Source organism: Ascaphus truei, chromosome 3, assembly GCF_040206685.1.
Source record: "Ascaphus truei isolate aAscTru1 chromosome 3, aAscTru1.hap1, whole genome shotgun sequence".
NCBI lineage: Eukaryota > Metazoa > Chordata > Amphibia > Anura > Ascaphidae > Ascaphus > Ascaphus truei.
The window spans coordinates 427646062-427673970 of NC_134485.1; the positions used below are offsets into that span (position 1 = coordinate 427646062).

Genomic DNA, 27909 nt, shown 5'->3' on the forward strand with positions numbered 1-27909 from the left:
AATAGAAGATCGCGTTTCTATCAGGGTATTCTTACAGGCCCAGGGGTATTCCATCCATTACTGCTCACCACCAACAAGCATGGCTACTAGGAAAACAAGCCCACCGTTGCATGCACACTTTGCACCACGCATCTCTTGTTTTTATACTGTAGCTTTGACTGTGGGATATATAAAATAACAGACATTAACAGTGTGCTTATTTATGCCCTCGTCCAATCAACAGGTTTCCCCCCTTTCACAATGATAGAACATGTTCTGGGCTGAAGAAGTCTAACGAAAACCATTTGACATAATCTAAACCAGAGGTGGCCAACTCCAGTTCTCAAAGGACCACCAACAGGCCAGGTATTAGGGATATCCCTGATTCAGCGCAGGTGGCTCAAGCAGTTAAAAGACTGAGCCACTTGTGCTGAAGCAGGGATATCCTGAAAACCTGAGCCGCTGGTGGTCCTTGTGGACTGAAGTTGGCCACCTCTGGTCTAAACGTTATACTCCAACTGTGTGTAATATATTTGGGATGCCAAAGCATGCATTGCGTTACAAGCGCCTCTGGCCGTGAAAGGGGTGAAGAAACTTCAGGGGCAGGCTCTCCCAAATCAAGCAGTCTCCAAATGAGGTTCAACGGGTTGATAATTAAGGAGGCCATGATGATAAATATTTGGAGAGTTGGAGGAAATTACTTAAATACCAACAAATTTGTGCATAGCTGCCAACTGGACTAACCCGTCCACCGCCACAGGACTCCCCCCGGCACAATGATATTCAGCTGCATTCAATTCAAGCTTCCAATTGCAAAGCAATCATTGGCTGAAAAGATTTTGCGGCGATACCGGTACACTTCCCGATTGGGGTTAAAGATCACACAAATAGAAACCTCTTCCGTCTCTACACCCTGCTAAGCTCCGGGGGTATGTGCGTGCCAAACCGCACAGCCTCATGGAAACCAAGATTATTACCAGGTATAAATACCGACCCGTAACAACACAACAAACCTATAGCGTGTGATCAGACAATGCACAGTGCGGTACTTTAGGAATCAGATTCCGTGTGTCCTTAATGTGGAAGATCCAACCCCCCCCCCCATACAATATTAAAACAGCCCAGCGCTAAAAATATTTAGCACCCATTTTATTTTTCTGCTTAGGAATCACATTACATGCGCTGAACTGCAGGCAGCAAAAACAAAAAGACACAGTTTATTATGGAGAAGCCAGCGGAGTTTAACCATTCCCAAAAGCCAAAAGACTAATATCGACCTACAATGCTGCAGAACGCCCCTGGATAGCAGAAAGGGTTTATTGAAAGGTTACTTCAACAGATGCAAGGACTGCAGCTATAAACAAGCAGAAAAAAGGGTTTAGACTCACGCTGTTTATGTCCAGGTTACAAACGGCTGATAATCAGCTGCACTGTGAAATAGATTTCGGAGCTCCGGGAACGTTGGTCTGTGGCCGCAGAACGCTGCTTCTGGATTGCTTGCTGTGCCATGTATTTCCTTAGCAATGCGTTCGGGACCGCTCTAGCGTTTTGACTTCCTAGTTTGCAGGGGCTGTTGTGCGAGGTGCTGCTCTGCCAAACTGGAAACTGCTTTTTTTACTCCAACCGGTTCCAGGTTCACACCCACCGAAAAGCTGCACAGGTGAGGCGTCTCTTAAAGTCACAGCACTCCCCTCTCTGCAGGTGCTATTACCTGTGTGTTTGTGACGGGCTGTTGCTGTGCGCGGTTGTTAGGCATAATTTCATTAGTGTCTGCACAGTGTAAGGCAGGAGTGGCCAACTCCAATCCACAAGGGCCACCGACAGATCATATTTTCAGGATATCTCTGCTTCAGCACAGGTGGTTCAATCAGTGCCTCAGTCAAAGACTGAAGCTCTGATTGAGCCACCTGTGTTGGAGCAGGGACAGATTGAGCCACCTGTGCTGAAGCAGGGATATCCTTAAAGCCTGACCTGTTGGTGGCCCTTGAAGACGGTTGTTACCTACCCCTCGTCTAAGGCAGTTTCCCAACCTGGGGGACCCAGGAGACTTAAAAGAGGGTCTCAGAGTGACATGGAGACTAAGGGATACAGAAAGTGGCAAAGGCACAGGGGGATATGGAGTGACAAAAAGAGGGTGTCACAGAGTGACATTTCCTGCATCAATAACACAATATATCACACTGTGAAGTGTAACACACAAATTTATACGCGTGTACCCAATATACAAATGTAACTCCACCCCTAACTCCTCCTACTCGCTCCGTAAACCCCTCATCGCAGGCAGACGCAGGCGCACCCAAAATGGCGCAGCTCAGATTAATACATAGACGCTGCCTGGCGCAGGTATATTTCAGCGCGAGCTAATACAGGGAGCCCGTTGGGTATAAAATAACGTCAAATAACAGCGGAGGTATGTTTAATATCTTTTCAAATGTGGCCTGAATACAGGGCTCCCAGCATTATGTTCCATGGGAAACACAATAATCGTTACTGCTTTTATTACAGGCTCCCTATAGGATCCTTCACTAAAGCAGGTCAGAAAGCGGCAGCGAGCCCAACGTCGCAGTGATTAGGTCTGAGTTACGGGGTCTTTTCTCCATTAACAATGGTGGCCATCTTTAAAATACACTACTCTAATATTTCTAAGCTTAGATGTTATCGTACATCAATACTTCTCTACATTGGAAGGCGCTCCCAATGAGCCATGTGATTAGGATGAAACAGAAAAGTACTATCAGATCCATCTCAATAAGCGCGGGGTTATACAGCTGATATACATGATATTAGATTGTAAGCTCCTCAGAGCAGGGACTCCTCTTCCTTAATGGTACTTCTATGTCTGAAGCACTTATTCCCATGACCTGATTTATATTATTTGTTATTTATATGATATGTATTACTACTGTGAAGCGCTTTGTACATTTATGGCGCTATATAAATAAAGACATACAATACAATATTCTTTGGAATAGAGATTTTGAATTATTTTAAGCTTCCAAATAAAACGGTTTTATTGTCTGTTAAAAAAAACAAATGTTTAAACTCCACTAATGAGTAGAATAATTATTTAAAAGCAGCAGTCACACCTGCTTCAGATATATACAGTATTATATACTTCCTGAATTGGGCTTCTCTTTGGTCCCCTAACCTCTGGGGACCCCCAGTTCCTGTGATACCAACACTGGGCAAGAACTCTTTCCATCGGTGACTCCACGGCTATAATTTGTATTTTTTTTTTTTTCACAGAAAATTGCAAACGTCTATAATCTAATGAAGGGGGCGGCCAACTCCAGTCCTCAAGAGCTCCAAACAGGTCAGGTTTTTAGGAAATCCCTGCTTCAGCACAGATGGTGCAGCCGCCTGACTGAGGATTGGAGTCTACTTTACCGGCAGCCAGGGGGTCCTCAGGGTTCGGGGGCTTGTTACTTCAGGAGTCAGTCTCCCTCCCTCTTTTCCAATGTGCCATTTGAGCTTGCAAATTGGGATATGATTATTAACTTAAATCTACTTGGGGGTAAATTCCATGCACTCCATTTTCGGCCGCAAATCCCCATTTCGCCCCAAAAGCAGCTCAAATGGCCATTTCCTCGTACAGTATGTAGAATTGATCCCTTAATGCCCTTAAAAGAACAAGTATAATTCATTTTCAATCGTGTACAAAATACAATGTGACGATTAATAGCTCAAGATTAGGGTGCATGTTGCGCTCCTCGCCCCTTTCTTACTGTCCTGTTTCCTAATTGGGCCCGCACAAAAGATGACCTCATTCTGCCGATTAGGAGTCTCTGTCTTTACTGCAAACAGAAATAACATTTCATGCTCCCCCGAAAGTCTATGACACTGGTTATACCGGGCCATGTTTTTCATGGTATGAAATTCCGACCTGAATTCATTCTATTGCAATTGACCAACTTGTATGATGCTAGAAGGTCCATCTGACCCAACTGCCCCACACCTTCGGGCACGCAGACAATGTGATCGCTAGTGCAGCTATTACCAGATGGTAACCCATCTCCCTGCCCTTTGATCTCCTTCACAGAATCCAAAAAGCCGCAGATCTCGTCTAGAAATAAAGAACCAATGAATGGCGACCACTGGACGTCACCAGGGCCATCACGGAGCCAGTTCTTGTGATGTCCCGTGGATGTTATAAGGAGACACACTAAAAGGTCCCCCGAATCACTGCTACTAGCTACTCTGCTCCTAAGTGGTACTGCTCTTATAAAGACTGCTCCTTATAATAACATGTATGTTTATTCAAGAGAGCCACCAATGGCACATCTGAATAATCTGCAAACTAACACAAGTAAACAGTTCTGGAACTGGACAGCATAAAAAGTATACAGGACACCTACAAGCTCATATTGAACCCCCAAAATAACCACAACATATATATAAGCATATAAGTGTCACAGAGGAGTGCTACTGAGCATGGCAATATATATTTAAAACCAGAGGCAGAACATGAAACACAGACAGAGCTCAGTGCACATCCAGTGAAACTTATACACGGTACAGTGCCTAAATATATATGTATAGATATCTATTGAATAAAATGGTCTTTTAGTTTAACATTTTGGCCAAAGTGTTGTAAGCCCTTGAGCCACTACACGGCAGACCACATCTCAAGGGTACCTAACACTAATATAAATTCTTAATAACCTGTGCATTACCAGGAAGAATGATTTATAATAAATCTGTCAAAATTAGTTGCATAGTTCTAAGTCTGATTGAAGCTCTTATTAACCTGTACATTACCAGGAAAAGCACTCTGTATTAGATTTGTCACAATCAAACTGCAAGCAAGCAAGTTCCTCTGAGAGTGGGAGATGCAATGGAGTGAGCTTTTAACCATTTTGGGGGTTCAATATGAGCTTGTAAGTGTCCTGTATGTTTTACAATTCTTGTTCAGCTGGTCTTAGCTGATTGGAGGGTGGCTTCTCCTACCTAGTGGAAGCTCACCCGTAGCAACTTATACATTTGTTGCTATTACAAGTACATCCCACGGTATTCTCTCTGCCCCTGCCTTTATACTATACTTTCCTTCTTTCTGTTTGACTATTTATGCTCTTAACAATTGTCTATTCTTTAGATGCTCAATATGTTATTCTGTTTGTATCTGCTACTTTTTTATACATGCCTTATATTTTGTTAGGCAGAACCCTCTATGTGTAGTCTAACATCTTTGTGCTTTTATCTTTGAATTTCATGATACAGATCAGAATTTAATGAATCCTGCCTCTGTCTGTTTTCAATGTTTGGATGACTTCACTAAGACTCCTGCACTCAGATGCTTCAGTCTGCAGCATATGCCCATGTGCAGCTGAGTTGCTATGTGGTCAGCTGGGATTGCAGTATCCAAGGATGCCACAGCTCTGAATGCCTTACCTTACAGCACCTGTGCAGACGACGACGCCCCCCAGCGACGTCATCGTTACTGATCACCAACAGGAAAGGGCGTCGCTGATACTTATTGAACACCGTATATAGCTCAGCAAGCCTCCACTACTCTTTTACCACTCCGGGAAGAAGGCCCCCTTGGCTGAAACGCGTTGAGTGTCCACTCTAGGCAGCTATTCATTATTTTGTTGGCGTGACTCTTGGTGCTTATCCTTTGGACTGTATGACTTATTTCCACACATCCTGGAGTTTAACTCCATGGGACTGACTCCATCATCACTATATGGCAGCTGAGTATCATTTTCTCTGCTATCTGGAGTCATTATCTCCTATGGAACCCTTACTCTAGGTTGTTTCATATGTGCAAAAAGCACTGGCTTTTTGTGATTCTACAGCCATGTGTCTTACTTGCTTTTGTGCAGCCACCACAGGCATTGTATGCATCTTTTTTGGATTTTGATATTTTGTATTGCTGTTCAGGGTTTGATTCTTTGTTTCATTTTGTCTCCCCTGTGCCTCCCCCTTAGTTTAAGTTATTATTTTTCTTATGTACATCATTTTTGAATATAGGTTTATTTATGCCATACCTTTCTTTATGCCCTTAGCTTAGTTATCTACTTTTTTTAGCTTAGGTCTTTACCAGGTTTTTTTTAAATATTCAGCTTTCTTTGTGTCGCTTTATATAGTTGTAGCCCCCTGTAAACAGCACCGGCTATACCTATCTCCCTTCTACTGCGGTAAGTCCTGTTAAGATCAGGCACCAGTAATCATCATGGGTTTTCCCCCTACATAGCCCCGCCCTGAGTGGTAGATGCAGGACTGGACTCTGCTGCAGGCATGAGCAAGAGGGGGGGTTCTGCTGACATCACGAGAGGTATATTTGGGAGGAGAGTTAGAGTTATACCGAGAGCCTAGAGTTATACCGAGAGCCTGGAGTTATGCCGAGAGTATGCAGTTCAGTTAGTATGCCGTGAGTCGAAGAATCCTGCGGATCGGTCCGAGGATTGGGAGGAGACCGCGGTCTCCCCTGCGCAGAGTGCAGGAGCAGAGAGAGAGAGAGGAGTGGAGAGAGTCAGCTTCCTTTAAGTAGAGCTGATAGAAGTATAGACTTGGTGGACCAATGCCCTCACCCCACTGCCAGGGGTGATGGGAAAAGCCAAGCCCCACCGCGAGGATAACCTCGGGGGTGGGCCACGGGGTATTGAAGCCCTAGCCCAGACCATCCTGTCGGAGGAGAGACTTGGAGGGAAGGAGAGGAGGAATTATCTGTGTGGGAGGAGAGCGGAGTAATAAGTACAGCTTGGCTGTTGTTGTTGCGGCTACTGGACGTCCCTACCGTGGGGAGTTGCTGATCTGCTTATAAAAGAGACTATCCTTTGTTACCAAAGACTTTGTGTGAATTGGAAGTTAGTACCCTGGGACCCAAAGGGTTCTTCTATACAGGTCCTATCCCATATTCCTGGGAGTATAGAAGATGGAGGCGCTGCACTGCTAAGGCCCGGGCCATAGAGGTGTGGGGAGAGCGGAGGTGCGCTAACGCTGAGGCGCGCCTGCTTCAGTCAGCGTGATTGCACGGACTTGCCAGCGTGCGCGAAGGGAGCCGGGGGGAGGTGGTTGGAGGCGGGGCAGTGACGTCGCTGGGCCAATCGCCCGCGACGCACTGACGTCAATGTCACGGCGCCGTGACGTTGACGCTGCTGTGCTGTGATTGGAGGTTTTCAGCCGACAGCGCGCTGAAAAACAGCTTGGCGCTCGGCTGAAACCTCCAACTCGTCAGCACGCCTGCGGACGCTCGCGTGAGCCCCCTCTCAAGGCATCCTCATTGAGGATGCAGGGGCTCAGCGCGGAGCGTCCGCACGCCTCAGCACGGCCTGTCCGTCTATGGACTCGGCCTAAGAGATCATGGAGGCTACCACCCCAGAAGCCCGGTCCTGGCTCCCCCACAACATCGCGGGAAGCTCAGGCCCTCCTGTTCCTCACAGGTATGCACCACACCGCATGTAATCTGCCCCCATGCATCCCAGACACCACCGCAGAGTCTCTGGGAAGGGGGGAAGCAGGGTTACATAGTTATCAGGCTCATTGTGCAGACACATTTTTTGCTTTTGATTTATTTTTCAGCATTATTGATTTTTGTAAATTTTAGTCTGTCACAGTCTTTTTGTATTTTTTGCTGCCCTTAGTGTGTATATGTTTTTAAATGTTAGTGTTCTTTTTGCTCGCTATTAAAATCTATTCATTTTCTATTCTGACTTTAGTTTCCTGGTCTTTTGGTATTATGTTATCAGTTATTTTGTGGTATATTTAGAGTGCTGCTTTCGGGGATTGTCTTAGTCTTTTTGTGTGTTCAATAGATATTTAGGCACTGTACCGTGTATAAGTTTCACTGGATGTGCACTGAGCTCTGTCTCTGTTTCATGTTCTGTCTCTGGTTTTAAATATATATTACCATGCTCAGTAGCACTCCTCTGTGACACTTATATATAAGCATATATGTTGTGGTTATTTTGGGGGTTCAATATGAGCTTGTAGGTGTCCTGTATGTTTTACAATTCTTGTTCAGCTGGTCTTAGCTGATTGGAGGGTGGCTCCCTCCTACCTAATTGAAGCTCACCCCCTCCCACATTTAAATGGTTAAAAGCTCACTCCATTGCATCTCCCACTCTCAGGGGAACTTGCTTGTTGCAGTTTGATTGTGACAAATCTAATACAGAGTGCTTTTCCTGGTAATGTACAGGTTAATAAGAGCTTCAAATCAGACTTAGAACTATGCAACTAATTTTGACAGATTTATTATAAATCATTCTTCCTGGTAATGCACAGGTTATTAAGAATCTATATTAGTGTTAGGTACCCTTGAGATGTGGTTTGCCGTGTAGTGGCTCAGGGGCTTACAACACTTTGGCCAAAATGTTAAACTAAAAGACCATTTTATTCAATAGATATCTATACATATACACGGTACAGTGCCTAAATATATAAGTTTCACTGGATGTGCACTGTCTGTCTGTGCTCTGTCTGTCTCTCTCTGTCTGTGCAGCATAAAAAGAAAAGGTATTAAATGACATGTACAGTAAGTACGGCATACAAAGCATGCTAACCTTCAACATCAACAAGGAGCTGCACAAAGGACACAAACACAACAACCAGGTCAGGTACACATAATAGACTTGTATAGCAGGTTTCAAATATCCTTTAACTGCGGTCATTTTCCAGAGACCACAAAATCTTGTAAATGTGTGTTGGGGTGGAAAAAACTTAACACCAATAAAAACTAATGACTTTTTTTTTTTAATTCCTAATGTTTCCAACATGTATTTAATAGAAAGTAAATCATGGGAACACACTGTACGTACACAATGTCGAATTAACCGGACAAAGGGCATCAAAATTACAGTGCGTTAAAAAAAAAAAGAGAATCGACAAATGCAAAGAAGAGGACGCAAAGAGATTGTGGTCAAAACATTAGCTGGTAAAAACGTAGGAAATAATATCAGCAGGTGAAGTGTGTGACATGAGGGTTCATTTCTACAAGGAGTGACATTATAGCAATTACAATTAAGCACACTGCACGGACGTAGTTTTAGATTTTCAAACTTTGAAACATTTATTTTACAACTTTATCTAGTAGCAAAATAAGAGAAGTTTTAGAATACCCCAACCCCTTCTGCCCATATCTAATTAAATCACAAGCGCCTTAGCTTCTTCTTAATAGTGATTCATTATTATCAAACGGTGCTGCCCTGTTATATACAGCCATTATTGTATTGTATGTCTTTATTTATATAGCGCCATAAATGTACATAGCGCTTCACAGTAATAATACATATCATATAAATAACAAATAATATAAATAACAGGTCATGGGAATAAGTGCTTCAGACATAAAAGTAACATTAAGGAAGAGGAGTCCCTGCTCAGAGGAGCTTACAGTCTAATTGGTAGGTAGGGAGAACGTACAGAGACAGTAGGAGGGAGTTCTGGTAAGTGTGTCTGCAGGGGGGCCAAGCTTTATGTATCATGTGTCCAGGATTATCCAGTGCTTTTCATATGCTTCTTTAAGCAGATGTGTCTTAAGGTGGGTCTTAAAGGTGGATAGAGAGGGTGCTGGTCGGTTATTGAGGGGAAGGGCATTCCAGAAGCGGCACCATATTACATATACATTTTGAAGTGATGGCACCTACACACGTAATTTCCCTTGCAGTAAATCGCCTTCATGGTGACGGAAGCACAGCAATGGAAGTGACGTCACTGCTGGCAGAAGAGGCCATCAGTGACGTCCGTGTTGCCAGCTCGCAACAGCGCATGCGCAGACACCAGCAGTAACCGGAGAGTCTCCGAGCACAGGCACACGGCACCGCCGTCACCCACCTGCCCTCCTCACAGCATCTCCGTGACCGAGCCCCCCACGGCATCCCCGGAGGAAGAGGACGAACCCCGGTCCCGAGCTTCTGTACCCTGCCTCCCCTGAGATCTCCTCCTACTCATATGGGCGCCATGTCCCCGCAGCTCCGACGGGGAGGGGAGGAGGGTCTGCCCCGGGCCGGGGTTCGGGACTCTGACAGCTCATCCTCTGGCGCACGTCTGTTTACTGAGCTCATGCCGGGGCCGCTGGGAGAGCCTGCGTAGAGCGTAGACCACGGCCTCATCCCCCGCAGGGACTTCATCACCTGTTTCTGCCTGCACTGGGCCGCTGGGAGAGCCTGCGGGACATGCTTAGCGCACCCCAAACCCCGCCGCCACGCTTGGAAGACACACACACAGCCAGACTGACACACACATACACACAACCAGACTGACACACACACACACAGCCAGACTGACACACACACACACAGCCAGACTGACACACACACACACACAGCCAGACTGACACACACACACACACAGCCAGACTGACACACAGCCAGACTGACACACACACAGACTGACACACACACAGACTGACACACACACACACACACACACACACACACACACACACACACACACACACACCAGCTTCAGCACAGATGGCTCAATCAATCCCAGTTTCAGAACAGGTAGCTCAATCAGTCCCAGCTTCAGCACAGGTGGATCAGTCCCAGCTTCAGCACAGGTGCCTCAATCAATCCTATATCCTGAAAACCTGACCTGTTGGGGGGGGGGGGGGGGTTCTTCAGGACTGGAGTAGAGTACCCCTGTATTATGGACTTCTCCCTGTTTTGAAACTAAGAAAAATTACGCTTCAAATGTGTGGGCATCATAAAATTCCTAGAGTGCGTCAAGTCAACCAACGCGTTTCTTGGATACATCAGGAAATGTCCGTGTTGTTCACTAGGTCGCTGTCTTGGTACCTGAAGAAGTTACACACTCCCAGAGAGGATTAATTAACAGCAGCAGCTTGAGTGTAAGAACACGGCTCTCCCTGTTACCTGGGGTAAATCAGTTAGGGGGGAAATGAATATACTCTGCAGCAGTATCGCTCGAAAACTCCCTTTGGAGTTATTAAAGTTGTCTGCTTCCGAGTATATTTAATTACCCCTATTACCTCCGTGTGCCCCAGGCAGCAAAACATTACAGTGTAATCTTTGAGGCAGGGGCTCATTGTGCCCACAAAATTCTACTGTCAGCGCTACTGTATATAACAATATGTCTTACTGTCATTAAAGCGACCGGAGGGGTTGTGGCACTCAAAGGGTCAATAGCAGGTCAGGGTTCATTACCGGCTAAATAAAGCAAGTGTAATTCCATAGCAATAGGAGTAAAAGGTTCAACTTCCTTGGGAGATCCAAGCAGGTTCGGTCTTTTTGTCAATTGATCTACAGTACCTCGATCAAGGCAGCATACGTAGATACTGACACGGGCGCTATACCCGCACGGGCGACACGCTGACACCCGCACGGGCGACACGCTGTCACCCCCACGGGCGACACGCTGACACCCGCACGGGCGACACGCTGACAACAGCACGGGCGACACGCTAACAGCACGGGCGACACGCTGACACCCGCACGGGCGACACGCTGACACCCGCACGGGCGACACGCTGACACCCGCACGGGCGACACGCTGACACCCGCACGGGCGACACGCTGACACCCGCACGGGCGACACGCTGACAACAGCACGGGCGACACGCTAACAGCACGGGCGACACGCTGACACCCGCACGGGCGACACGCTGACACCCGCACGGGCGACACGCTGACACCCGCACGGCCGACACGCTGACACCCCCACGGGCGACACGCTGACACCCGCACGGGCGGCACGCTGACACCCGCACGGGCGACACGCTGACACCCGCACGGGCGACACGCTGACACCCGCACGGGCGACACGCTGTCACCCCCACGGGCGACACGCTGACACCCGCACGGGCGACACGCTGACAACAGCACGGGCGACACGCTAACAGCACGGGCGGCACGCTGACAACAGCACGGGCGGCACGCTGACACCCGCACGGGCGACACGCTGACACCCGCACGGGCGACACGCTGACACCCGCACGGGCGACACGCTGACAACAGCACGGGCGACACGCTAACAGCACGGGCGGCACGCTGACAACAGCACGGGCGGCACGCTGACACCCGCACGGGCGACACGCTGACACCCGCACGGGCGACACGCTGACACCCGCACGGGCGACACGCTGACACCCGCACGGGCGACACGCTGACACCCGCACGGGCGACACGCTGACACCCGCACGGGCGACACGCTGACAACAGCACGGGCGACACGCTAACAGCACGGGCGGCACGCTGACAACAGCACGGGCGGCACGCTGACACCCGCACGGGCGACACGCTGACACCCGCACGGGCGACACGCTGACACCCGCACGGGCGACACGCTGACACCCGCACGGGCGACACGCTGACAACAGCACGGGCGACACGCTAACAGCACGGGCGGCACGCTGACAACAGCACGGGCGGCACGCTAACACCCGCACGGGCGACACGCTGACACCCGCACGGGCGACACGCTGACACCCGCACGGGCGACACGCTGACACCCGCACGGGCGACACGCTGACACCCGCACGGGCGACACGCTGACACCCGCACGGCCGACACGCTGACACCCCCACGGGCGACACGCTGACACCCGCACGGGCGACACGCTGACACCCCCACGGGCGACACGCTGACACCCGCACGGGCGACACGCTGACAACAGCACGGGCGACACGCTAACAGCACGGGCGGCACGCTGACAACAGCACGGGCGGCACGCTGACACCCGCACGGGCGACACGCTGACACCCGCACGGGCGACACGCTGACACCCGCACGGGCGACACGCTGACACCCGCACGGGCGACACGCTGACACCCGCACGGGCGACACGCTGACACCCGCACGGGCGACACGCTGACACCCGCACGGGCGACACGCTGACACCCGCACGGGCGACACGCTGACACCCGCACGGGCGACACGCTGACACCCGCACAGGCGACACGCTGACACATTTGCCATTTTAGTGTTTTTAAAAATTTAACTTATACCTATTTAGGCCTCAAACCTAAAACGCTGAATTAGAAACATCATAGAATATACAATAAATGCTGCAATGTTAAGCAGTAGGGAGCAGCTGATACCCGAATCGACTTTATAAAAATGTAAACTGGCTGCACAGTATTCCCAAAAGTTGAAAACAAAAATCTTGGTAGTAGGTTCTGGTGCTAAACCCTGCAAAAACAGGGCTACCTCCAGCCACCATCACAGGAAGAGCACAAGTACAGACAGAGTGCTCACAGCACGGGCAAGAATATGCGCAAATGGCCATTTAAATCCACATGCAGAGGAGCAGAAAAAGGAATCACCGTTTTGGGGCAGGACATCCCCCAGAGGTGTGAGACGAGGGGGGAGCAATGTGATACCTGCCTCTATCTAGCACTGAGGGGGTTACAATTTAGCCCTGATAACTGCAACCTAAACCCGTATATTATGTCACTTTCCCTGAGGCCAACGCGTATACTTAAAGCTAATTCTATGCAATAACAACGTCCGTTCATCAGCATAGGTTTCACATCACAGAGAGGCTCTTCTGCATGTCATTACCACCAAGGTTGCCTACGGGACAAAATAGGACTAAACGTCACGTTATCGTCTTCTGGAAATACACATTATTTCTCATGTGACGCTAGGTAAGTAACAAAGGAGGGAGAGGGAGCAGGGGTTATGATGCCTTTGATTGGACCAAAAAGTAGTTGATATGTTACAAGCATTCTGAGCTCTCAGGGTCCTTCATCGGGTGTGGCAGAAATACAGAAGCACAATATTATATACAGTGTATGTAAGAGGGATATCTGGTTACAAGTGGGATGTCTTGTTACAAGTGGGATGTCTGGTTACAAGTGGGATGTCTGGTTACAAGTGGGATGTCTGGTTACAAGTGGGATGTCTGGTTACAATGGATGTGGAGAGGAAGTGTGACATAAGATAAGGTAGAAACCCGTAGCTTGGTGCGAAAATTAACAGTAGGAACGGGGGCTAAGCATCACGCCAAGTCACCTAACCCAGCTCTGTGGCTCTAGGTTTAACACGATAAGGTGTTTTTTGTTATAAATTCCAATGTCTCGCTATTGAATCCGTGTTAGAATTTATTACATACAGTAATACAGTACAATTATTACATACAGTACAATTATTACATACAGTAATACAGTACAATTATTACATACAGTACAATTATTACATACAGTAGGCAACGCCAAGCTAGCCGTCACATTTCTGCAAATCAAGAAAACGCTTCTACACGTAAATAGTATTTGCCTGCTCCTCTTGCGTCACTGCTATTATCTGCACGCTCACACTTCCCAGAGACAACACGTCTTGTTATGAACACTACACAAAAGTACAAGGTTAAAAGAAGCTGCCGTCAATAACTCAAAGCGGGTTCAATCCACCCAAACAAAACCACCACACAGGGGAATGTTTAGTAAACAATGTCAAGACAGGAAAAGCCCGAATGGACTTAATTACTCTGTATTCCTAGTGGGGGGAGGTTTGCAGGGGGGAAGGGGCTTTAACCAAAGTGGGAATGCAATGCGTGTGCTCTGACTATTCCTGGAAAAGGGTGCCAAATGTATTAAACGTTTGCTATATTTTACCCGATTGCAATCCTTGATAAAAGGTTCCTCACCGAAATGTCAGCAATGATTGAGCAGGATCCTGATCTGGATATCCTTTTGGCAGATTGGAGATATGTTATTACCGTACAAGCTCAAGGAGCGGCTCAGTGAGGTGAAGGCCGACTCCGAGTGTCAAGCAGGGGAACCTGCGGTTAAAATCCCGGCGTTGACTCCTTGATGACTGCGACCATTTGCCACGGTTTTCAGCGTCGGCGTCTTTACTCACCGAGCCGCTCCTTCATTTGTATTAAAATAACCAATATAAATTCTGGTGCAACACTAGCCCACACAGAGGCATTTTCATTGCGTCCCCCAATGCCATTGTACGAAGGGATTTTGTTGTGAATTTTCCCCATGTGTCTGCAGACAATTTGTTGCTCATTGACACTTCTTTTTCCACAAGCTGCAGGGTAAATAAAACATTCCACCCAAATAAGCATCACTGTCTTACAGAGTCCAGACTAACGTGTGCTGCTCAGAACTAGTGACAGACATAGACAGAGCGTATATATTCCAGCAAGAAGTAGCCTTATGGTATCCTTACATACATACAGGGGGTAGGTAAAAAACGCTTGTCTGGAAAACCTCTACTGCTGTGAATAGTGAGGTTAACAAATCCAGTGTCCAGAAATAACAGCGTATATATAAATAACCCCACCTTTTCATATAGCCATCTGGGGGGGATGAGTTGTGCTATATAATAACATACGGACTCGCTTATCTAGTGCAATGTCCAAACTTCAATCCCATGCTTCCTAGGGTGCAGAGTGTGCCATCCGCGTGAAGTAGTGGCAAATGGTAATATAGGAGAAAACGGAGCACTACAAATAAAAAAAGGCAGAGAAGTGCGCTCCCATGAAAGAAGTTACATTAAAGAAACTGAGGCATATAGCCAGTCTATGCATTTCGCGACGTAGCGCTTTATCAAGGTAAAGCGCTTGATAAAACGCTACGGCGCAAAACGCACAGGTGGGCTATATGCCTCCGGTTTTTAATGTGACTTCTTTTATGGGAGCGGCACTTCTCTGCATTTTTTTTTAAAGCACTTTATTTGTATTGCTCTGTTTCCTATATTACCATTCACGCTCTTACAGCAGCGAGTAAAACATACTGGGTACTGGAGACACATTACTGCATACATATGGGTAACTGTTCTGTACATTGTACCCGCCCCCTGACTGTCTGCATCAGGCTAACATTTCCATGGTGCAGGCGGCATCACAAGGATTCTGCACTATTTGCAGTCTGATAAATCAGTTTCTATTACTGTGACCGCTAATAACACTCCCAGTCCCAGTGTTGCTGTGGATTCTGACCTTTGTCACTGAAAACGTTGGATGACACAACCTATTGGTTCTTAACTCCTTGAGTGCTGGGGAAGCCTTGCATTTCTACGCACAGATTAATATAAGGGCTCGGGCTGACCGGGGAGGGAGGGAAATCACATTGCTAAACTGCTCTGACCCGTGTTTTACACACCTACACTTTGGGAGCCACTGAGACCCAATCCAATCTGCCCACCAGCTGCCACACTCTGAGTTTTAGAAGAATGTGAAATTCACTGGTAATGGTGGGCTGTAACCCTCCGTAAAATGATATATTCAGGGCTGACTTTTTGGTCAGATTACCTTATCAACACTATAAAAAGGGAGAAAAAAAAACGCCCTGCACAGCACACAGACCCCAAAGGGTGCCACTCACGTGATACTTGTATAAAACGGGGCACTTGGGTTGGTTCAGGCTATTCATATGGGTGCTCTGTATCTACTGAATAAAACAGCTCTTGGATACCACGGTTTATTTAGCTTACATTTACATTTCACACGTATTTATGTTGCGTGGAAACTGATTAAGAATGAAGGAATATGCTTATCACAGGGTTCATGGAAGCCAGACAGACAATCTCCGGAGACCCTCCATCAAACCATAACAAATAGGTTCAAATGACTTAACAGGACAAGGCACCCTGGAGCAAGCTTGTGTAATATGAACTCTGATTAATCCAATTCAGGGGATTAAAGTGTTGGTACAATAAAGCAGCAATCCTTCCAAGCAGATCTAATTACATTATTCATTTCATTTCAGCTCTCCTGAAACCAACCTGCTCCAGTCTTACCATTAGGAGCTCTAGGGTCTTGGAGATATTTCCCCCAGAAATCTGCCCAATTTAACTAGAAATCACTGCCGACCACAGAATAAGATAACACAGCACATTATCCACACTTTCTATGGCTTCCCGGCAATGGTGATGCCAATATCCGGCACATTACAGAAGATATAAAGGCAATTTGGGGTCACTATATTAGCTCTTTTCTCCAAGTTTTGTCACCTGCGCTTTAACTTGTGATATGGAGAGGGTCGGTACATGGGGTTGGGAGAGGGTCGGTACATGGAGTTGGGAGAGGGTCGGTACATGGAGTTGGGAGAGGGTCGGTACATGGAGTTGGGAGAGGGTCGGTACATGGAGTTGGGAGAGGGTCGGGACATGGAGTTGGGAGAGGGTCGGGACATGGAGTTGGGAGAGGGTCGGTACATGGAGTTGGGAGAGGGTCGGTACATGGAGTTGGGAGAGGGTCGGTACATGGGGTTGGGAGAGGGTCGGGACATGGGGTTGGGAGAGGGTCGGGACATGGGGTTGGGAGAGGGTCGGGACATGGAGTTGGGAGAGGGTCGGTACATGGAGTTGGGAGAGGGTCGGTACATGGGGTTGGGAGAGGGTCGGTACATGGGGTTGGGAGAGGGTCGGTACATGGGGTTGGGAGAGGGTCGGTACATGGAGTTGGGAGAGGGTCGGTACATGGGGTTGGGAGAGGGTCGGTACATGGGGTTGGGAGAGGGTCGGTACATGGGGTTGGGAGAGGGTCGGTACATGGGGTTGGGAGAGGGTCGGTACATGGGGTTGGGAGAGGGTCGGTACATGGGGTTGGGAGAAGGTCGGTAAATGGGGTTGGGAGAAGGTCGGTACATGGGGTTGGGAGAGGGTCGGTACATGGGGTTGGGAGAGGGTCGGTACATGGGGTTGGGAGAGGGTCGGTACATGGGGTTGGGAGAGGGTCGGTACATGGGGTTGGGAGAGGGTCGGTACATGGGGTTGGGAGAGGGTCGGTACATGGGGTTGGGAGAGGGTCGGTACATGGGGTTGGGAGAGGGTCGGTACATGGAGTTGGGAGAGGGTCGGGACATGGGGTCGGAGAGGGTCGGGACATGGGGTCGGAGAAGGTCGGGACATGGGGTCGGAGAGGGTCGGGACATGGGGTTGGAGAGGGTCGGGACATGGGGTTGGAGAGGGTCGGGACATGGGGTTGGAGAGAAGTTACATGACAGAATATAATAAGATATATTTATTTGTACGCCTCTGTGCGGTAAAGTGTCTCACTTTTTTCCTTGTCAAAAGATCAGATGGTGTAAAACCACATTGTGGAGCAAACGTGAGGCAGAAATAAGAACAAGCTGGTTACATAAGACGCAGCACGGAGCAGAAAATAGTGCAATTACGTCAAAACAAGGTTTTGTTTGTGTTGATATTTGGCCTCCAAAGCGTATGTTGGGTCATTTCTGCGAATCAATGAAGGTCTCTGTGAAGTGACATGTTCCTCTTATTGATCAGCAAGTGAACATTTTTACTTTACATTTTTTTTAAATAAATGCTGCAACACGAGAAGGGAATATCCCCTGATCCTGGCCGGCTCATGACCCAGCTAAGAAGAACAAAAAAGTGCGCTTTGAAACCTTTGGATGATTACTTTATAATGTAAATATCTTGGACTTTAAAGAATAAGATTGAAATCTGTTCTGGTCAAGGATTAGTTGTGTCTGTGGGATAGTATTATTAACATATCTGCATTCAAATATTAGCAGCCGAAACCCCCTGGTTGCAAAGGCATTTAGACGCTTGTGAAGAATTATATTATCCATCAGAACTGTGTGGTCAATAGTGTGTCTGACCACTTAAAGGACTAACTGATCCCCTAATGAGCAGGGCTTCATTAAAATAAATTGCCGTTTTCTTAACAGGCTTGTCATATTCATTTTTTGGCACCAACGACTAAACAGGTGGAAGTGTGCAACAAATTGCCCAGGAAGGAATCCTTTCCCGTTGAAAGACAGAGTGGGGGAGCTGCTCCCCAGTGAGATAAGCAGTCTGTAAGGGCTATATTTTGCGCCTCGCACACGAAGCACCAATTTTCTGTTCACTATGATTCCAGGTTTTCTGGCGTGAAACCTGGAAAGATGAAACCCACCATTTTTTGCTGACATGTTATATATCAAACTAGCTGAGAGACCCGGCGTTGCCCGGGATGTAAATGCGTAATAGGTAGTATTATTTATAACACGTGGAACAATAGGTGAGTATTTGTTGTAAAGGTTTCGGGGGTGGGAGAAAGGGGAGCGGGGGGGGGAGAAAGGGGAGCGGGGGGGGAGAAAGGGGAGCGGGGGGGGAGAAAGGGGAGCAGGGGGGGGAGAAAGGGGATCGGGGGGGGAGAAAGGGGAGCGGGGGGGGAGAAAGGGGAGCGGGGGGGGAGAAAGGGGAGCGGGGGGGGGAGAAAGGGGAGCGGGGGGGAGAAAGGGGAGCGGGGGGGGAGAAAGGGGAGCGGGGGGGGAGAAAGGGGAGCGGGGGGGGGAGAAAGGGGAGCGGGGGGGGAGAAAGGGGAGCGGGGGGGGGAGAAAGGGGAGCGGGGGGGGGAGAAAGGGGAGCGGGGGGGAGAAAGGGGAGCGGGGGGGGAGAAAGGGGAGCGGGGGGGGAGAAAGGGGAGCGGGGGGGGAGAAAGGGGAGCGGGGGGGAAGAAAGGGGAGCGGGGGGGAAGAAAGGGGAGCGGGGGGGAGAAAGGGGAGCGGGGGGGAGAAAGGGGAGCGGGGGGGGGAAAGGGGAGGGGGGGGGGGAAAGGGGAGGGGGGGGGGGAAAGGGGAGTGGGGGGGGGAAAGAGGAGTGGGGGGGGGGGGGGAAAGGGGAGTGGGGGGGGGGTGGAGAGTAGTGGGCATATGTATTGTCATAATTTATGTATGGGCATTTCCCCCCCCTCCTCCGTGCGTCCGTCCCCCTGCTGGTTCGGCTGGTGGCCCCCCCCCGTTCCCCGTGACTCCCCCCCCGTTCCCCGTGACTGCCCCCCCCCCCCCCCCGTTCCCTGTGACTCGCGCTCCCCCCCCCCCGGCGCCCGCTTGGTCCCCCGATGTGCCGTCCTGCTGAGTGAGGCGTGCAGGCGGCTGCAGGAAGCGCCCTGTGTGGGCCTAAGACTCGCGCTCCCCCCCCCCCGGCGCCCGCTCGATGTGGCTTCTGGCTGAGCGGCGGTAGGAAGCGCCCTGTGTGTGTGGGCCTGAGGCTGAGGCGGGACGCGCAGTGGGCCTGAGGCTGAGGCGGCATGCGCAGTGGGCCTGAGGCTGAGGCGGGACGCGCAGTGACTTACCTGAGCGGGTGGTAGCGCTGGGGAGGTAAGGGAGCGGCTGGGGTAGGAGGGCCGCGCTTCCCGTCCGGAGCCAGTGCAGGACGGCGCACGTGAGGGGGGGGGGGCGGACAGAGAGTGTGTGTGTGTATAGAGCTGCTGTGTTGTGTGTGTGTGTGTGTGTGTGTATAGAGGTGCTGTGTTGTGTGTGTGTGTGTGTATAGAGCTGCTGTGTTGTGTGAGGGGGGGAGGGGGCGGGGGGAGGGTGTGTGTGTGTGTGTATAGAGCTGCTGTGTTGTGTGTGTGTGTGTGTGTGTATAGAGCTGCTGTGTTGTGTGTGTGTGTATAGAGCTGCTGTGTTGTGTGTGTGTGTGTATAGAGCTGCTGTGTTGTGTGTGTGTGTAGAGCTGCTGTGTTGTGTGTGTGTGTGTGTGTGTGTGTGTATAGAGCTGCTGAGTTGTGTGTGTGTGTGTGTGTGTATAGAGCTGCTGTGTTGTGTGTGTGTGTGTGTGTGGGCTGTCACTCCGCCTCAGGCCAATGAGAGGTGTGCGGGGGCGGGCGACCCAAGGGACCAATGAGATTTCCCCTAGGGACACCGGACATCCAGGCAGGCAAACATACAGTGCTTTCACTAATATAGTATAAGATTAAGAAATATCAAGGGGTTGATAATTGCAGAAAAGTAGTCTTGTATGTGTCAACATGTATCCTCGCACACCGGCCGCTCTCCTGTAAATATTATGAAGAGTCAAAGTATTGTGTGTTAGGTTAGCCTGCCAAAAAGTATTGATTACAACTCTGCTTGTCGCCAGAAGAAACACGCTGATCTCTCCAAAGCTCAGAAACGTTTAGAAACCAAGTGATGGAGATTCTAAATAACTTCCCAGCCATCTTCCAGTCGGACAAATGCGTATGTATTATACTGGTGTGAATGGTATGGATTATACTGGTGTGTATGGTATGGATTATACTGGTGTGTATGGTGGAGTTTCCGGGGCCTACTCAAGAACAAACAATATTGCAGAAAAGTCATCACGCTCTATTCATTGAAGAGACCTTCAAGTCCAAACTCCAAACCGTGGAAAAAGTTCTCCCTAGGTAGCGATTTTACTTGATCATTATAACTCTGTGATATGCAAATGCATTATTCAAATGACCAAACCTCACCAAAAGTACAAGATAGGAACAGACAGGTGACATCTTGCTCGTTTTTGTTGTTTTTATCTACCCATGGCTGGCGAGATTGATAATTCAGCTATGGAACGGTGTATAAGATATTTCTAGCCACAAATAAGTGAGAACATACCAGTATAATGGAAGAATAAGCTCTATACAGCTATTACAGAGGAGAGAGGCACCGTCTTACCTATCCTACGTGTGCCATACAAATTAGTTTTACTAGTGATATTTTGGCATAGATAATCCGTATTGAATATGGAGAAAACTCCTGATTTTTTGGGGTGATATTGCGTGGATTTTCTTGCACTTTAACAGGCCCCCTATGATTGTGTAGCAAGTTAGGAAGCTGGCAGATTAGGGGGGTCCTTTGGCTGGTTACTTTGTGTGTATAAGGATTGTTCAGCAATGGAACGGTTTTCAGGCGTTCCCTAAAATATGTTTTACAGAATGGGAATTGGGGGGCTCTTTCGGAGCAGAACCGCGTGATCTTTAGCTTTCAGGTGCTTAGCCGTGAAGTTACCCGGTTTAAATCTCCCTGCAGGGGAAACGTATGGCCCACCAAATCCTGGGCCAGTAGGAAGCCATCACGTCATCGGCTGAGTCTTCCTATTGGACGGGCACTTAAAGCCCCTTTAAAAACCAGAAAGTTATCCCAGAAACTTCACCGGTAAGCATCTCTGGAACCAGGGGAGCCCCAGAGTGGGAAAAAGCGGGGTTCAGCTCAGGAGGAACTCCAGGTTCCAATCCTGCAAATGAGATAGGGGGGATTTCTGTGTAACATACCATGGCTGTAGTTATGACTAGGAACGTGTCTTTTGGGACGTGTTATTTGGGAAACGGAGACTCTAGGACAGGATTGGCGGGCTCACAGGCAGTGACAATCCTGGGCTTCGAGTAGCCCCTCGCCTTGCTTTTCCCCCCCCCCCTCATTTTAGACCTTCTTGCGCCTGCGTCCCTTAATTGGCTTACCTTATCCAGAAGTACATTCTGCCACATTCGAAAGATACTGAGGAAGCTTCGGTCTCTTGTAGCGAATGATGTAAAGAACAACTGTGCAGGAGTAAAAATCAAAGTGCCGTCAGTTTCAACATGACTGTGTGAACCCTCTCTTACTGCACTATAAAGTGAACAGCTACCAGGTGCAACCACTTCCCCAGCGTTAGGACGATGTATCTTATTCCCCAGCGTTAGGACGATGTATCTTATTCCCCAGCGTTAGGACGATGCATCTTACCCTCGGAGCATGTCCTGCTCTGGTTTGGTTTGTTTAATTGTGTAAAAATCATGATTTTCGGAGTCTCTAGATTCTGAGGTTACCATGGTAACATTTAGACGGCACTGGGCTCTAGAGAGCTCAATTTTAACCTCCCAGACACTATGGGCCTCATGCAGAGAGCAGCGCTAACAGGGAAAGCGGCATGTTTTGCCGAAATCTGCCTTTAGAAAGGCAGATAATGGAGAGTTTTGAAAGAAGCGCCATTTTATTTTTTTTATTTGCAAATCTCGCCGCGCGGCTGGAGAGAACCTAAATCTCTCCAGTGTTGAAAACGGCCGTATTCAGAGAGGCGCGAACGCCATCTAGTCGCTGTTCGCGCCAAAAAAATGGCGCGATTTTCAACATTTTGCTTCGCCAGCAAGAAACTGGAGCTCGGCGGCCGGTGGGGGAGAAAGAAAAAAAACCGCGATTTTTTTTCCACAAGTTTCAACAGCGCTCATATCGCCGGTTGAAACTCTCCATATGCAGACAGGATTTTAAATGCAGTTTTATGCCCTTTCTTCTGCATATGGAGATTAAATCACGCCAAAAAAGGTACTATTTTTTTCTTTCTCCAATTAATTCCACCGCTGCTCTCTGCATGAGGCCCTATATATCTCCAAAGCGGATAACTTAACAGATCAAAACCGCAATAAATAAAGCAAGGAGAGATCTTACAAGTAAAAACACAAATGGTGATCAGCGCAGACGCTGCTTTAAAGTGCAGCTGTCACAATCTTGAGCGGTACAATAATACCTAAATCATGAATAACTTTATTTACACCCTCCCTCCCTCCATCGCCCCTTGAGTGTTAACCTATCTTGCCGATATTTGTGTCGTCAGCAAAAAGGCTTCCGTTCCCTCCCAGAGTATTTGTAATGTACGCGAATGAAGAAATGAACGAGCACTGCTCCCCCGGCACGTTTCTTAATGAACCCTGGCGTTAGCGAACTAATGACGAAGTTTGAGGGACCCCCTGCAGCAGTGACAACCAATGAGATACAAGGCACCAGAATAAGGGTTAAATACACCCCACTCCTTGATAAAGCGCCATGTGGGCGTGAAACGCGTTGGAGGATTTGTGGGCCTTGTTTTGATGGCTAAATCAATAAATAGATTTTTAATATGAATTCCACACCTTCGCCCTTCTTGATCTTGCTGCTGTGCCCAGTTTGTTTCTTTTTATTCATCTTAAATATACAACATACTATTTATTTAGTGGGGCATCTTGAAGACTGCAAACAGATTTTTATAGACAAATCAAATAACCATTAAAAAGTTCCCAATTTAATGACAGATTGTACATAACCAATAGTTGTGCTGTTGTTGTAAATAACCAATGGGCTGGTTGTACACATTTTAATTTACGTATAGAAAGTATGTTGACCAAACCATGCCCTGCAAATACACAAGATTAACTAAAAATGGATCCGCAGAAACGCACGCCATGAATGTACTACGCTCCAGCAAAGTGGAAGAGGAACCTTGTCCTGAAATCCCCTTGGAAAAGGTTAATATTGTAATCTTTACTCAACCTCCTAAGTAAGGTAATTGAGCTTGTGAGGTGCCATAAACTGGGATGGTTGTAAACATCGCAAGCAAGAGACTTTTGTCAAGCTCATAAGCCAGTGGTGGCCAACTCCAGTCCTCGAGGGCCACCAACAGGCCAGGTATCAGGGATATCCCTGCTTCAGCACAGGTGGCTCAGTCAAATGTGCCACCTGTGCTGAAGCAGGGAAATCCCTAAAACCTGGCCTGTTGGTGGCCCTTGAGGACTGGAGTTGGCCATCACCGACATAGACATATATATATATATATATAGCACAGCATACGTGAAAAATATAAAAGGGAGATGACAAATAAACAAGAGGTAATAGAATACCTTTTATTGGCCCAAGAACCCCGGTGCCGTGTACAAGCCGTGGAACCTCACAGGTTCTGCGGCAGGCAGTGTTGGTCAGGCGGGAGTGACCGCCGTTGAACGGCTGTAGGTGTTTGTCTCTTCCCCTTTTTGTACGCTATTTGCAGCACTGGTGAATAGTTCCTCATTTTCTATGACTTACCTTGGTTTTTAATGAAGATGGAAGAAATAAATCAACACAGCAGAGGTTTTGAAATTGAAGCAAACGGTACTTTTTTCCCGTTTTTTTTTTTTTGCATGAATAAAACAGGTGTGCGGCGAAACTATTATTCCCGGACATGTCGGCAGCGGTAACGCAGCGGTAACGCAGTGGGAAGGGCTAGTGATATGTCAGCTAGATATGTAATGCAGCGACTGTGAATCAGTCGTTAACACCATATTACTTCTTTACACGCTATTAACTAGACTCCAATACCTGCCCATGTCGTGTTACCGCCAATAATACCTCCGATTTGTATCACCTACCCCAGGCTGTCATTATGCCCGTCTTGCCTATGTATATAATGCCCACTATACAGGCATACCCCGCTTTAAGGACACTCACTTTAAGGACACTCGCGAGTAAGTACATATCGCCCAATAGTCAAACGGCAGCTCACGCATGCACCTGTCAGCACGTCCTGAACAGCAAAGTTGAACTCGCTACCTGTACCGAAGCTGTGCGCAAGCGGGGAGACTATAGAGCCTGTTACAAATGCTTTATTTACATCAGTTATGCACGTATATGATGATTGCAGTACAGTACATGCATAGATAAGTGGGAAAAAGGGAGTGTTTCACTTTAAGTACATTTTCACTTTACATACATGCTCCGGTCCCATTGCGTACGTTAATGCGGGGTATGCCTGTATACAGTACATAGGCAACATGAGAAGAGCACAGGGGGGCTCAACTCCAGTCCTCAAGCCTCCCCAACAGGTCAGGTTTTCAGGATATCCCTGCTTCAGCACAGGTGGCTCCATCAGTCCCAGCATCAGCACAGGTGGCTCAATCAATCCCTGCTTCAGCACAGGTGGCTCAATCGCAGGCTCAGTCTTAGCTCTGAGAGATATCACCTCCATGACCCAGGAAAAAACTGCTCGGCCACCTGTGCTGAAGCTGGGATTTCCCGAAACCCTGACCTGTTGGGGGGGGCTTGAAGACTGGAGTCAGGCACCCCAGTACTAGCCAACCTAGAATTGATGATAAAAAAATACATCCTCTTAACAATGTAGAAAATATAAACCCACGGCTAGCTGCGCACTTGGGTTAGTAAAGGGTTAATATGTGCACATATGGATGTCATGCTTTCTTGTGTTTATGTTGGATGTTAACCCTTTGGGGCCTGAAGACATTCCTAGGCAATACATTGGTAGCCTCAGGCTTAAGGGGGGTTTAATCAGTTTATTTATGGTACAAAAGTGTAATATTTCCTACCCCTCCCCAATTGTATACCCCGCACTGATTAACGCCAATTTCTAGGACTTCGCACTTAGCGCTAGTGCGGTTTAACGCTGTTTTCTAGGACTCAGTCCTTGGCACTAGCGCGGTTTAACGCCGTTTTCTAGGACTCAGTCCTTGGCACTAGCGCGGTTTGACGCTGTTTTCTAGGACTCAGCCCTTAGCGCTAGCGCGGTTTAACGCCATTTTCATGTAAAACTAATTATATTGATATTGCTTCCCATTTATGAATGAATAATTCCCAGTGAATACAGTCAGATTTGGCCACAGTTACTGTATAACAAATCTGCACCAGAATACAAAGAAGCCCCAATGTACATCCTTCAGTGCAGTGATTCCCAACTGGGGTTCGTGAGGTGTCTCCAAGGGGTCCATCCCCCCAAAAAAATATGAAATAGCGGACCCCGGGCAGAATAGCGGATTCCTGAGCCCGTGTGGGGACTGTCACAGCAGGAGCTTCCAAAGTCACTTCCCACAATGCTTTGCATCCACAGCAGCAAGGCATTGTGGGGAATTTTTGAAGCTCCCGCAGTAATTGAGAGATTAATTGTAAGAGTAATTGGGGCCTTATTAAGCACGGTCCCTCCACTAGCTCAGGTCACTATACTGCCTGGAATCGGTCACACAGGTTTGTTAGCGATAGTCTGATACGTAGGCAAAAAGATTTTTTTAATAAGGGGGTCCACGGAAGACTTTTCTAGCAGGGGGTGCACAATGGGAAAACGCTGCTATAGTGAATCGTGCCCAACGTAGGCGTTTGCTGCCCCCTCTGGTAGCAGAGAGGTACGTCCCCACTTGTACCATATCCAACATAGTGGACAGCTGGACGGCCTGACTGCGACTGATACAAGCAGCAAAGACTTCATTGTAATCTGATAACCGGTCACCCAGAGCCGTACATTAGCCGGCATTACACACGTACTTCTCAGAGCCGTACATTAGCCGGCATTACACATGTACTTCTCTCCATTTGTGGAACTGGATAGGAAGGAAATAAAAGAAAGACGCGGCTATTACCTTCTCGTTCTCTGTGCTGATTTGGATGGCATTGGGAATAAGCCGGGCAGTTTTCTCCTTGGTCATGGAGGTGATATCTCTCAGGGCCAAACAAATCTGAAAGGAAACATGGAACACAATGACCCACCCGCAGCCAGGTAACGGACATGCACTTCCACCCCGGCGGGGACAGGGCTACAGAGCCTGGGGTTGCTTCTATTGAGGAGTTTGGGTCACTTAAAGGTGCAGTACATATTACTCCAGGGGTGCTCAACTCCAGTCCTCAAGCCCCCCTCCACCTAACAGGTCAGGTTTCCAGTCCCTGCAACAGCACAGGTGGCTCAATCAGTCCCTGTATTCGTTGTATTATTAATAAGTACTCCTGTCACAATACAGCCATGAAGGGGTAACACGTGTGTGCAGTATGGTAAGCAAGGGGTAACACGTGTGTGCAGTATGGTAAGCAAGGGGTAACGTGTGTGTGCAGTATGGTAAGCAAGGGGTAACGTGTGTGTGCAGTATGGTAAGCAAGGGGTAACACGCGTGTGCAGTATGGTAAGCAAGGGGTAACATGCATGTGCAGTATGGTAAGCAAGGGGTAACATGCATGTGCAGTATGGTAAGCAAGGGGTAACATGCATGTGCAGTATGGTAAGCAAGGGGTAACATGCATGTGCAGTATGGTAAGCAAGGGGTAACACGTGTGTGCAGTATGGTAAGCAAGGGGTAACATGCATGTGCAGTATGGTAAGCAAGGGGTAACATGCATGTGCAGTATGGTAAGCAAGGGGTAACACGTGTGTGCAGTATGGTAAGCAAGGGGTAACGTGTGTGTGCAGTATGGTAAGCAAGGGATAACGTGTGTGTGCAGTATGGTAAGCAAGGGGTAACACGCGTGTGCAGTATGGTAAGCAAGGGGTAACATGCATGTGCAGTATGGTAAGCAAGGGGTAACATGCATGTGCAGTATGGTAAGCAAGGGGTAACGTGTGTGTGCAGTATGGTAAGCAAGGGGTAACACGCGTGTGCAGTATGGTAAGCAAGGGGTAACATGCATGTGCAGTATGGTAAGCAAGGGGTAACATGCATGTGCAGTATGGTAAGCAAGGGGTAACGTGTGTGTGCAGTATGGTAAGCAAGGGGTAACACGTGTGTGCAGTATGGTAAGCAAGGGGTAACGTGTGTGTGCAGTATGGTAAGCAAGGGATAACGTGTGTGTGCAGTATG

At 48.3% G+C, this 27909-nt stretch overlaps 1 protein-coding gene and 1 long non-coding RNA gene across 9 annotated transcripts in view; one reads left to right on the plus strand and one right to left on the minus strand.

Moving 5' to 3' along the window:
- GRAMD1C (GRAM domain containing 1C) overlaps positions 1 to 27909 on the minus strand; it is a 144834-nt gene that overhangs the window by 34352 nt on the left and 82573 nt on the right. For 6 of the 7 annotated variants that reach the window (XM_075592844.1, XM_075592842.1, XM_075592845.1 and 3 more), the window contains 2 exons: positions 26704 to 26799; positions 22039 to 22119 (listed from right to left, as the gene is read on the minus strand). In XM_075592844.1, coding sequence (XP_075448959.1) covers positions 22039 to 22119; positions 26704 to 26799 — 177 coding nt within the window. The remainder of the gene's footprint in view (positions 1 to 22038; positions 22120 to 26703; positions 26800 to 27909) is intronic. The other variant, XM_075592843.1, reaches the window with a different exon arrangement.
- On the plus strand, positions 537 to 7733 carry LOC142490487 (uncharacterized). Of its 2 annotated transcripts, none has more exons than XR_012800082.1 (4): positions 537 to 1639; positions 3226 to 3292; positions 4019 to 4189; positions 5197 to 7733. It is a non-coding gene; the product is annotated as an uncharacterized LOC142490487 (long non-coding RNA). The 2 variants fall into 2 exon arrangements; XR_012800083.1 differs by having other exon boundaries at positions 588 to 1639; positions 4019 to 4148.